Source organism: Hylaeus anthracinus, unplaced genomic scaffold (genome assembly GCF_026225885.1).
Source record: "Hylaeus anthracinus isolate JK02 unplaced genomic scaffold, UHH_iyHylAnth1.0_haploid 12001, whole genome shotgun sequence".
In the NCBI taxonomy this organism is placed as follows: Eukaryota; Metazoa; Arthropoda; class Insecta; order Hymenoptera; family Colletidae; genus Hylaeus; species Hylaeus anthracinus.
In genome coordinates this window covers 3,642,664-3,655,559 of record NW_026534348.1, presented here as the reverse complement: position 1 = coordinate 3,655,559, position 12,896 = coordinate 3,642,664, and the positions used below count along the sequence as shown (strand labels likewise).

Here is a 12,896-nt window from a genome sequence, read left to right as displayed (position 1 = left end):
CTCTCTCTCTCTCTCTCTCTCTCTCTCTCTCTCTCTCTCTCTCTCTCGTTACCGTATCACGATTAAAAAAGCCGACACGAACGGCTCCCTTCGGTCATTCCCGACGCAATCTTACGACAACGCGGTATCTCGTGGAAGCCTCCCCCGATTGATGACCGAGGAGTTGGAAAAGTGGCGCGAAAAGTAACGCGAAAAGTAACGCGAAAACTAGCGCGGTTCGTCGCGTGTAACACTTCGCAACCGTCCGATGCGATCGATCGTTGGGATTAAAAGTTCTGTTATGTGCAAGGTTCCCGAGGCTCGTTCGCTGAAATCTCTGGACTTCCTCCCTCGTCGGCCACGCGGTGATTTATTGTGCCTCGTCGAGGATCCGCGCGATTTCACGACGTTTGGTTTTCTTCTTCGCGCTCCACCGCGAGGACACTCGCGAACATCGCCGTTATCCGGCGCGCTGTTTATCGCTCTCGCAGAATATTACGGACTGCCGGGAAAGCGCGAGAGCGCCGCGAAAGAAAGAGCCTAATCTTTGGTGAAAGGAGGAAAAGGCACGGTTAAATTTAGAACCGTTGCGACGGTCGTCGAACAAAATTAGTCCGAGGTTAGTAACCGAACCGTACGAAACAGAAAAGGATAATCGAAAGATACGTAGACACGATCACTTTGAACCGATTCTGATTAAATTTCAGAAATAACTTTCGCAAAAGTCGGAAGATACACACGAATCGAAAATGTTGGAACGCGACGATCGCCGCTTTCGGGTCTCGAGGAGAAGGGTCTGTTTTTCCTTAAAGCAGAAATAGGGGTGGGGTCCTAGCAGGGACAAAAAGCGACGGACCCTCGGTCCGTCGAAATAAGTCAAGCGGCACGGGTCGTTGTGAATTTCGGACATCTTTCCTCTAACGTTCTTATACGTATACGTTGTTCTCCGTTAGAAAATAAAGTTGATAAAAATACGATTCTAACAGAAAACTTCGAGAGCTCGTATCTTTGACACAGTTGCGAATCCAAAAGTCTGATGACTCAAACCCCCCTTCGTTTAATACGAACTACTGCGGCACGATTGAACGTCACAATAAAAATCCCCGACGTCGAAGCGATCGATCTGACGTGGAACGGCCCCGCAAACCGATCAAAGTGCATTCGTCGATGCGCGAGCGTGCAAGTTCGCGCTCGCATCGCAATCGTTGCACTTAGGTAGAGTGCTCTTCGACGATCCAGGACCGAAACTGAAACGGACACGGACCGCTGGAAGGTCCGGACGTTCCGAACACGTTCGCTGCTCGTATCGGAGTTTCGTGAAAGTAGCCTCGCGAATCGTGTATCTTGATGATAGGCTCATCTGTAATTTTCCCATTATCGCTTCAACCCACGCGCGGGTCATCGAAGAGCTTAACAAAGCACGATAGCGAAAAATACCGCACGTTATGTCATCAGTTTTTCTATGATCATGGCACGAGTGCGACGGGATTGCTTAAATGGGACTTTATGTAAAGCGAAACCTACGTTCTCAAGAATTAGTCGAGAGACAGAACGGTCGTGATAACAGGCTCGCATTTTCGGACGTTCGATATGAAAACGGATGGGAATATTGTTTCGATCGGTCGGAAGAACGTTTAACGGACGAATGCCAGAATGTGAGTTTCGCCGTTGCCGAATTCTTGTCGAAACGAAATTAACTCGACAGTGTCCGTTGGCTTTTTCTTTTTCTCGTTACGTGGAAAATCTATAGAATATATGAAAAAGTCGTCAGCGTTCGTGACAGCATGTGTTCAAAGGCTGTGTTTATTTTTCAGACACAATGCCAAGCTCGTCGAAGAAACCAGGGCCCCTTATCGGAGTAATTGACGTCGGCACGCGGACCGTTCGCTTTGTGGTGAGCCATTGTCACAGTAAACTATATACCCGCTCGTGTTAATTTTCACTTTGGACTTTGTTATTCTACAAACGCTAACGTCTTATTGTTTACTTTTACGCTATCCGTCCAATTACCCCGTTATCTTTCGGTTCAGCTGAGTGTCCTAGAAACGGATACGGACAAGTCAAGTTCCGTCTCTCAGGACTATGTATATTAAAACAATCGCCGTTATCGTGTCACGGGTGACGGTACTTTTCACTAAACAACTAAAAGAAATTAACTCTGAAATTCAAACATCAAAGGTTAAAAAATACGAAATTCACGAATATCAACGAAGTCACGGAAATAAATACCGAGATAAACATTTGATTACGCAGTCTTAAATAGTTTAAATAATATTTAACGCGTTGATCGCCACCTAGCTCGCACGTGGATGACAGAACTTTTACTTCTGAAAATGAACGTTCGAGAAAATAAATCCCCGTAGGATTCGCGAATTTTGGAAAATCGCAAAAATACATGTCGCAAGTACATGTTTAAATTCAACGGAAATAAGTTTCTACGAAGCGATAACTTCATATAAATTTTCACGAATAGTTTGCCAGCGAGCGCGTTAATACCGGCAGCGATTTTCAAGAATATTTGTCCGGTGGTCAACGTGTTAAGTGTCCCGTAAATATAAGAGTTAAAATTGTTCCGTTGTGTCCTACCAGGTATTCAACGCGAAGCACGTGACGGAAGTGGCGTCGCACAACATCGACGTAGAGCTAATCTGTCCTCAGGAAGGATGGGTGGAACAGGATCCGAAGGAGATCCTTTTCGCGGTGAAGGCGTGCATCAAGGACGTCGTGCGGAAATTCGACGTGCTCGGGTTGAAAATTGAAGAGATGGTGACGGTCGGTCTCACGAATCAAAGGGAAACAACCATGGCGTGGGATACGACCACCGGCGAACCGTTGTATAACGCGATAGGTGTGTGCCGAGAATAATAATACAGTAAAGTCTCCATAAATGCACAAGAGAGGTTTTCTCTACCATAAATGCACAAGAGAGGTTTTTCTCTACCATAAATGCACAGAAACTGTCCCCACCACTAGGTGGTATACCCCTTGAGGGGTCCAGAAGTTCGATCGCCGAGCAATGTAACATGATCGTATATGTATAGTCTGACGTTTGCCGGCGAGCTTCGAACCTAGACAAGGACAGCGAATAAAGAAGAGGACCCGAGCTTGTGCATTTCTGGAGACTTCACTTTATTCAAAAACTTTATTTAAAAATATTTGATTACGTAGTCTCCAATAGTTTAAATAACATTTAACACGTTGATCGCCACGTAGCTCATATGTGGATGACAGAACATTTAGGAATAAAATTAATTAATTTTGAAGATGAAACGTTCAAGATCGTCGTTCATCGTCTCATCGATGTTCTCGTTACGTTTCAGTGTGGTCCGATATAAGGACCGCTTCGATCGTCGATCAAATAGTCGCAAAGTTCCCCGATCAAAGTAAGAATCACATCAAGCCGATGTGCGGTTTGCCAGTTAGCCCCTACTTCTCGGCGTTGAAGATTCGCTGGTTGAAAGATAACGTGCCCGCGGTAAGAAAAGCGATACGCGACAAACGATGTAAAGTGGGCACAATGGACACGTGGATCGTTTGGGTACGTGAGTATGGCGCGTCTATGGACTCTACCTAGCAGCGAGAGGAATAACGATACACGAACGTGAGTTTGGTGTCGTCGGAGAATTCATTGAAGAATGGTTGCAGAATTTAACCGGTGGCAAAGACGGCGGATTGTATATCACCGACGTAACGAACGCCTCGAGGACCATGTTAATGAACATAGAAACCCTATCGTGGGATCCCACGTTGTGCAGATATTTCGACATTCCTATACAAATATTACCAGAGATCCGGAGCAGCGCCGAAGTTTACGGGGAGATCGCTATCGAACCGTTAAAGGGTATACCTATATCCGGTGTAAGTGTCTTCGTAGAATTGATTAGGGAGTTATTGAAAGAAGCGTGAACTATACTACGTTATTTGCTATCAGATTTTAGGAAATCAACAGTCTGCGTTGGTTGGTCAGAATTGTTTAAAGAGAGGCCAAGCGAAAAACACGTACAGGAGTGGGTGCTTTTTGCTGTGTAACACAGGAACAACGGTGAGTATTTCATTTTTAAAAATACTCTAATTAGTTTGTTCGCTTATTTACATATTAATGTATTTAAAAAAATTTGTTTAGAGGGTCTACTCATCGCATGGATTAGTCACAACGGTGGCCTATCAGTTCGGTCCTCATAGTCCGGCGGTCTATGCGCTGGAGGGGTCGGTTGCGGTGGCTGGGGCTGCTATTAAATGGTTACGCGATAACTTGAGGCTCATAAAGGATGTCCACGAAAGCGAGCATCTAGCTGAAACTGTTTTTAGCACCGGTGATGTGTATTTCGTGCCTGCTTTTACGGGGTTGTATGCTCCATATTGGAGACGGGACGCTAGAGGGTAGGTAATGTTTTCCGTGGTTTTCGTTTGCATACCTTCAACAGCGGATTCTTAAGCGAGTATATATATCTTACGCAGAATTATTTGTGGTCTAACCGCATACACCACAAAACAACATATAATAAGAGCATCGTTGGAAGCTGTTTGTTTCCAAACGAGAGATATTTTAGAAGCTATGAACAAAGACTGCGGTTTTCCATTAACCAAGTTACAAACGGATGGGAAAATGTCGACCAACAATCTTCTTATGCAATTGCAAGCAGATCTTTGCGGTACACCAGTATGTAAGTATTCTTTACGCGGCATCATCGAAACACAAATTGAATCATACGTTAATCGTCGTATTCTCGTTTAACAGTCAGGTCAACTATGCCAGACATCACAGCGTTAGGAGCAGCGATGGCAGCAGGTTGCGCGGAAGGCATAGGAGTTTGGGAACTCGAGGGCGAAGAAGTAGAAACGGTGTCGACGGATACATTTTTGCCAACGACAACCCCAGAAGGTGAATACGTTTAAAATTGATCTGCTTAATTCGCGTATTTTTATAGTACTATACGTAAAAGTACTTTCTGTTCGCAGAGAGAAATGCTAGGTATAAAAAATGGAAGATGGCAGTCGAAAGAAGTTTGGGCTGGGCGGAAGTTAAGATGTCCGATCAAATGACAGGTAAATTTATGAACGTCGAATGTCTAGTCGCACTTGCGAGTTTTGTTGATACTACAAAAGAAAATATTTGTCTAATGTTTCAGATGAGAGGTACTGTATTCTGGCGTCGATGCCTGCGAGTTGGTTCTTAATGGCGAGCTTCATCTTACTACGATTAAGTTATTATTTAAGAAATCGGTGACAGCACGTTCACATTATTACAATGGAGATTCGATTAGATGGCAGGTAGCCTATATTTTAATTGCAAGCGCAGGTAGGAACAAGACTGTCGAAACTTAAGTATCAATAGTAGATCAGAATATCGACATCAGTAACGAATTACAAAACAAATAGTACAAGAAACTTCTTTCAATCAGTAGAACGAGTTCCACTTAAACTTGCCAAGAAAAGTTCAATGTATAACGAATTAAACGAAATACAGAGCAATAAAGAGAAGGAACTCGATTTCGATGGTAAACGTTTCAAGAAAAGTATTAGGAAACAATGAACATACAAAAAACGTTCGTCCGTATCGTTTCATCGTTAGTCGATACAAGATAACGTGGTATTTCGCGAAACATAACAGTCGAGGTAAACGAAGTATAAACCAAGTACGATGTCTCGAACCGGCACAGTTATGCATAATTTTGTATAATTATAGGTATACGAAGGTTTCCAATTTATACATTTAATTAAATGATTTAATAATTATCTTCACCCTAATTTCAATACCCTCTTTTATATTTCTAACTTATTCGTTACACCGTCAAACATTCTGTATGTATAATGTTAAAATTATTGTATTATAAAAGCGTATATGGAAATACACGTTCGTCTTGCTTTACCGGTATATTCGTTCTTTCAGCCTCAACGGTACGACATCCTGCGTTTTCTCGACCAAACATGCGTCATTACGAGGCGAATTTGTCTCGCAAAAAATTATCGTTTGTTTACATTCTCGATGGGACCGCGACGCGAGAAATTCAAATAGAGCGCGCTACACTAACGCCATCAAGCGTCACGTGGACGCAGGGGAAAGCATAATTAACGAGCCACGGGCACGCTTGGTCGTGTCAGTGTCGATTCGTTGTAGCTGTCCGCTGTTGTCGGTACGGTGTAGCAAAGACTAGGATGCGGTATCGCGTAACGTTATGGTACATCTCGTGGCCGCGACTTCGTGAGAAGGTCGTCGAGGTAGTGGACGAGTCTCGCTAAAAGGGAAATGCGGTATATCGTATCGCGCGAGTGCAGACCAGGCTAACCTAAGCGAGGCTTGTTGTCGGTGATTGTTTCGACGGTGTAAGTGGAAAGAGTGCGCGGGGACTCGCTTACGAAGGCGAGCACCAACCACCAGGGAGTCCCGGTGTCGGAGGGATATGCACGCGCACGTCAAGATGTCGTCGGGAGGACACAGCAGTCGTACGCGAGCCGTGCACATAGGTTCGATATTTCAGAAGCTCCACGGTCGTTTCGCCGACCCTATGACACTGCCGAAACTCTCCACCGACAAACGGATGTTGGATAAAACCTGGAAGTTGATGGACAAGGTGGTGAAACTGTGTCAACATCAACGGATGAATTTGAAAAATTCGCCGCCGTTCATCCTCGACATCCTGCCCGACACGTATCAGCGGCTCAGACTGATCTATAGCAAATACGAGGACAGGATGCAGGTGTTGCATAGTAACGAACACTTCTGCGTGTTCATCAACAATCTGATGCGGAAGTGCAAACAAGCGATCAAGTTGTTCAAGGAAGGCAAGGAGAAGATGTTCGACGAGACTTCCCACTATCGCAGGAACTTGACGAAGCTCAGCCTAGTCTTCAGCCACATGCTGTCCGAATTGAAGGCCATCTTTCCCAGCGGTGTGTTCGCCGGACACAAGTTCCGCATCACGAAAGCGGATGCAGCCGAGTTCTGGAAAGAAAGCTTCGGTATCAGGTGCGTACCATCCAGCCCCTGAACGATCAATTTTTTTCTCCTTCCGTTTCTCTCGTCCTTTGAATCGTGTAAACAGGACACACCTGACCGCCGCGTGTTGCCGACTCGCGACCCTGACGTGTGCGTAAAAACGAATAATAAACGCGCGCCTGTGAGCCTCGCACGTGCGCACACCTAACCTAAAAACGGCTGCGCGTCTCATTGATATTGACATTACCTATCGCGTAACCGAAAACCGGGACGTGTCGGCTCGTGTGCAGCTGACGGCGTACGCGAAATGTATTTCATCCGCCGGAAGCGTTCTTTTTCACGCGCGAACCCCATATACCGGGTGCCCAGAAACAAACGATACGATTCTCGCGAGAACTAGACCTAGCCTGCATTTTACATATTCGTTACGAATTATTTCTTTTCTGATACACTTAAAAATTTCTATTGTGATTAAGTTTTGTTTCTAGGCTATTGGAAGCTACGTAATCAAACAATTATTGTGGGATTTATTTTTATAGGTTCGTTGAGGTTTAAGAATTTCATTCGTATTTATTTTCTTTGTTACTGAACATTCGAAATTAATTTTGTTTGTTCTTCAGTGAAAAGCACCGTCACCCGTATACGGGTTATTTCTAATTCTTCCATGACAAGGGACACCTTTGTCATCTGTTACTCATACCGATATTAATCTGACGATGCTACAAGATATACCAATCTCGCGAAAACGAAAGAATATCATTAAGGAGGCTCTAGTGCAAATATTAGGTTGTCCCAAAAGTTTCTTTCGTTTTATTAATAAGTAATACGTACACAATATTTTATGTCTAATGTTAAATTATTGAATTGACTATGAATTGAATTGATTCATTTTGCTCCATTTCTGTTACGATATTACGTACTGTATTTATGTCCTCGAGAAGCTCCGTATTCGTCTACTTTTGAATAGCCTGTAACATAACCTGTTTTCTCGCAAGTCGTCAGGCATGAATAGCGGATTCTTTTATTCTATTGTTTTCATAATAAATTCACAATGTCACGGTAAGGACTCGCGCGATACGTTTTATCGTTTATTAGCGACCTCTGCAATTACACGCACGAGATAGGCGAAAGAAAAAGAAAAATATGTAATACAAGATTTCGTTTTCTTTCGCGATAACGTTAATTCACTTAACGTTTGCCCGCGATACGAAGCTCACGTATTCGGTCATCGTTATCATTATCACGTTTCTGACGTTGCTTTACGTGGAAGCCCGTGTTCTTGGAAAAAATGTTCACATACTTTCTTTAGTTATTCCACAATCGATCCGCGCGATCGAATATACGAACGAACGAATTGGGTAGACCGCAGATTTTATGCTACGTAAAATCAGCTCTGCATCAATCAGTTCTGCGTAACTGTTGCTAATATAATAACATTCGATCGAATTATAGAGCGAAGTTGTACTCGTACATAGACTGATCCGCACGACTCTTATAAACGTCGCGAATAAATCGCTGTACAGCGATTCATTCGTCATCTGTTATTCGAATAAAATTTTGCCCAATCTCCGGAGGCAGACCGCGCAGCGGCAGTCAGTCATTCATGAATTGGCTCGAACTGCTCTCGCCGTTTATTTATACCAGCTGATAAATCGCTACGCGGCGGCACGTAGACGGCCAGCTCCGCGTCATGACGTATTCCAGTAAAAGTAGGTGTGTGCCTATCGTTTTGTAAAACGATACTAAACGTAACCATTCCCCTCGCCGAGAACACTAACCAGGAAACGGATCTAGTAGACAGCCAGGGGAATTTCGGTATCTGAAAACTCGAATTTAAACTCCGACAAAACGGATGGCTTGGATTCTAGGTAGAAAGGTAGGGCTGATAATATAGGCCCTGAAAGGTGTAGAAATTCAATCTCAACCTTTACATTCAATCTCATAATCGCCTCTCTTAAGCTGACAGGACCAAATCCGCAGAATAATAGCGGACTTGGTGGAATATTTAGTACTTATTTTGTACGAATTTGTACCACCAACAATAATTTTCTACCTTATGGCTTTTTCGAACAAATCGTGGCGCTGCTAGTTTAACATTAAGCTAGTCGGCTGAAAATGTTAAAAATTAATACAAATGACGAAATCGAAGCGGATATATTTACTACCGAATTTTGTACTAATTTGTACCACTAAAAAATATTTTGTACTTGTTACCGTTTTCAAGAAAATCGTGGCGCTGCTAGCTTAATATTAAGCTAGTCGGCTGAAAATGTTAAAAATTAATATAAATGACGAAATCGAAGCGGATATATTTACTACCGAATTTTCTACTAATTCGTACCACTAAGAAATATTTTGTGCTTGTTACCGTTTTCAAGAAAATCGTAATATTAATATTAAGCTAGCAGCTCCACGATTATTTCGTGAACGGCCACGAGGTACAAAATTATTGTTGGTGGTAGATACTAGTAAAAAATAAGTACTAAATATTCCACAAAGTCCGATATGATTTCGCTGATTTGGTCCTAACCAAAGCTTAAGAGCTTAAGAGAGGTATCATAATCGTAGTTTTAGTGAAAATATTTAGTCGACTTTTCTTTATAACTAAACGCGATCGATAACTGATCAATCGAAGTGAATTTCCTTCGTTGATCGTGATTAGCAGTACGATGACGCAATTGTTCGTCCGGCTTTCGAGAAACAGTAACGAGGAAGCGTGTCCGATTGCGGGCGGGATGGTTCCACGAAATTTCCACCGTTATCTGCTTGTCGAATTCTTTTGTCATCGGACGTGTCCCTGGATGCTCGGATTCGTGAGAGGACCTTTCCTTTCTTTTCGTCCGCGCCTACGACGCTCGATCCGCTGGCCGATGAACAGTAACCGTGCGACAATGCGCGGTAACGGTTCGTCCTGACGATTTTACACGGTTCGATGCTCCGTAACGAGGTATAAATGGAATTCCGATTACACACACCGGAAGCGACTTTGCGCTAATACAGGCGGTAACTGTTCGGCGACGTTTCTAATGAAATCACGGACGTGTTTTTATCGATCCGTTGCGAGGGAATCGTTTCCGATATCGTCCGACGGAAACGCGTCATCTTCTTTCCTTTTCCTGATCGGCTGGAGCTAAAATAGCCAGTCGGAAGTAAACATTTTCGAGCCGGTGGAAAAATTCGTACGAAGTTCGGAGTTTAATCTTGACAAATGTCTTAAAAAACGATTCGAATACATTTATCGCTCGAGTTTAGCGGAGATATCGATTCGACCCTTTCTGCCTTTAATACTCCGTAAGGACAAAGAGCAACAAAGCTTTGTTTATTTATAGTTTGGAAAATAAAAGAAAAACACTCTATATCGAGAAGTTTTATCGCGATATCCTTGAACAAAATGTATATTACTTCTATATTCTTTGCTTTTGTCTATACTGATGTTTGATTAGAGATTAGACTTTGAAACAATTCTAAAAACACGTGCTCGGTAAGATAAGCTTCCTCGAACCCTTTTATTTCTTCATTCGTTCGCGGGCGATGGAGGTTCTACTTTAATAGCACCCGATAGCGTATTAGTCTACCTCGAAACGTTCCCGCTAGTGAAATTAGAAAATACTCGGCTGAAAATAGAATAAGCTTCCTGGGAAACGATAAAATATTAATACTTTATGCGCCCCGGCGAATCAGTTATATTAAACCCGTAGAAACTTAAGCGTCCGTCTGCTTCCCGTAGCCTGTTGTTTATTTATTTAGGTATCTATTTAGTTGTTCCGCAATCTAGGAACATCAACGGTGGATTAATCGAAAGCTCGCTTCCAAGAAACTCGTAAATATAGAACAGCCAATTCAAAGTCACAAAATAATATGAAATCGTACCGAAAATTCTAATCGTTATCCACACGCAATTAGTTAGAAACAATGCGTTCGAGTATATCACGATCACTGCTCCGCTGATGTACCGTCTACACGAACTCATTGAATCCCAGAAAAAGTCATCGTCGCGACTAAGGCTATTTGCTAAATTGCAGATTCCATTAACGGGGTCGCTACGACCAAGCTTTGTTCTGTACGCCATCGGTTTGAAAGGAAGCGCGGATCTAACTGTTCTTACACGAACGTCCGTAGGGATTCTTTCTACCAGAGATGGACGGAATTTCGTTCAACTAAAGGAATTTTACTTGAAAATCGTAAACTTAAACTCTATTTCGTATATGTATATATATATATATATATACACACAGCCAGTCCTATAAATATTCCTACCCTTTATACGTGTTAAAAAATTTGTCGAAATTAAATACTAGGTTTGACGTCTCCAAATAAATTTTTCGCTATAAATATATATACAGGGTGTCCTAAAAATGTTAGAGGTCCTTGAAAGAGGTGGTTCGGGAGGTGATTTGAAACAACTTTTTCCTTAGCAAAAATGTTGTCCGAGGCTTCGTTGAGGAGATATTAACGGAAAACACTGACCAATCAGAGCGCGCGGATACCGTTGGAGCGGCCGCGGTAGCGAAGGCTACGCGCTGAGCGGCCGCGTCAATATCCTTCGATGCACGTCGAGTCACTTGTTCGCGTACGAGAGCAGCTACCTAGCGCGTAGCCATCGCTATCGCGGCCGCTCCAACGGTATCCGCGCGCTCTGATTGGTCAGTGTTTTCCGTTAATATCTCCTCAACGAAGCCTCGGACAACAATTTCGCTAAGGAAAAAGTTGTTTCAAATCACCCCCTGAACCACCCTTTTCAAGGACCTCTAACATTTTTGGGACACCCTGTATATATATATATATATATATAAAATTTATTCATGTACGTATTTATAATGAAGTATTTACTCGGGAACATCGAGCTTGTCGTTTAACTTACATAGTTTATAAAAAAAAATGTGTCACTCCGAAACTGAGGCCTATTCAATCAAACGTCGGGGCACGTATCTCTTTTTCTTTTCCTCTAGTATAACCAAGAAGATTGGAATCGAGATCCATTTTTATTTCGACTCGGGACATCGGCTTTAAAATTGAAAAGTATTCGCCCCGTACATACTCGCGTTTCATTCGCAATTCCCGGCTCGAATCTAAATAAGAATTTCGCCCATTTGCGCTTCTCGAACCCATTTCGTTTTTCCCGTAACAACGAGCCCACGCGTTCCTCGAAGAAGGTTAAACAAGAGCAGGAGCATTATCGGAGAACCATTCCTGTTTGGAACGGTAGGATGCGGGCGATTGCTGCGCGATTAACATGCGGCGAGCCGACTCGATTACGCCGATGTGCGAACTTTCAGTTTCCGGTCAAATGATCCACGGACATCCGGCCGCCGCATGCGCGCGTGCACGCGCCTCTCGGCACTCTTTAAATCGTGCATAACACCCGGATTCACGGCGCGTTTAATTCGACGCCGATAAGATAACCGCAAGCTTCGATTCGATTTATCGCACCGGAAATAATATATTTATCGTTATTACGCCTGCGCCGCGACTCGAAGGAATCGTACGACCTTGGTGCACGGGAAAGAGTTACAAGATGTCTCGAACGTGGTGGCCAACTGTTCAGGGAAATGTCAGGGAACTTTTTAAGAAGTCGGGGAAACAATAGCGGAATAAAAAATATATACACGAAACGCTGTTTGGTAGGCGCACGAAAATTTTTGACAAAAATAGATCTCGATTTTGGGATAACTACTGCAGGAATCACGAAAATATTATAAACATCATTGGTCCGGCGTTAATTGCATTTGCTATTCGCACTAGCACCGGACTACTAGGTGTATAGACAGGTAAAAAAATGAGAAATCGCGAAATGGCTTGATAACGGGACCACCTGGGAGGACATACTCTACCAGATGCAAGAGGTCGAGCCATCTCCGCGTAATCGATGAACAAACGAAACAATGTCGAATCGAGTAACCGCCTCCTTGTAGAAGTCAGCTGATGACATATATTGTTCAGGCTTCGATGCTTTTTCTCACGTTCCAAAAGTCAGGGAATT

General features: G+C 43.2%; 2 protein-coding genes across 4 annotated transcripts in view; both read left to right on the top strand.

Annotated features, from left to right (window-relative positions):
• LOC128891079 (glycerol kinase) overlaps positions 1-5,854 on the top strand; it is a 17,660-nt gene extending 11,806 nt beyond the window's left edge. For all 3 annotated transcript variants that reach the window (XM_054150267.1, XM_054150268.1, XM_054150266.1), the window contains exons 3-12: positions 1,794-1,873; positions 2,569-2,827; positions 3,300-3,517; positions 3,625-3,837; positions 3,911-4,021; positions 4,103-4,359; positions 4,438-4,643; positions 4,718-4,861; positions 4,939-5,025; positions 5,109-5,854. In XM_054150267.1, the coding sequence (XP_054006242.1) occupies positions 1,794-1,873; positions 2,569-2,827; positions 3,300-3,517; positions 3,625-3,837; positions 3,911-4,021; positions 4,103-4,359; positions 4,438-4,643; positions 4,718-4,861; positions 4,939-5,025; positions 5,109-5,206 (1,673 nt within the window). In that variant the 3' untranslated portion in view covers positions 5,207-5,854. The remainder of the gene's footprint in view (positions 1-1,793; positions 1,874-2,568; positions 2,828-3,299; positions 3,518-3,624; positions 3,838-3,910; positions 4,022-4,102; positions 4,360-4,437; positions 4,644-4,717; positions 4,862-4,938; positions 5,026-5,108) is intronic.
• A 212-nt stretch (positions 5,855-6,066) lies between these two features.
• Positions 6,067-12,896, top strand: part of LOC128891023 (E3 ubiquitin-protein ligase CBL) — a 26,946-nt gene continuing 20,116 nt past the window's right edge. The window contains exon 1 of the mRNA XM_054150152.1: positions 6,067-6,946. Within this exon, the coding sequence (XP_054006127.1) occupies positions 6,381-6,946 (566 nt within the window). The 5' untranslated portion in view covers positions 6,067-6,380. The remainder of the gene's footprint in view (positions 6,947-12,896) is intronic.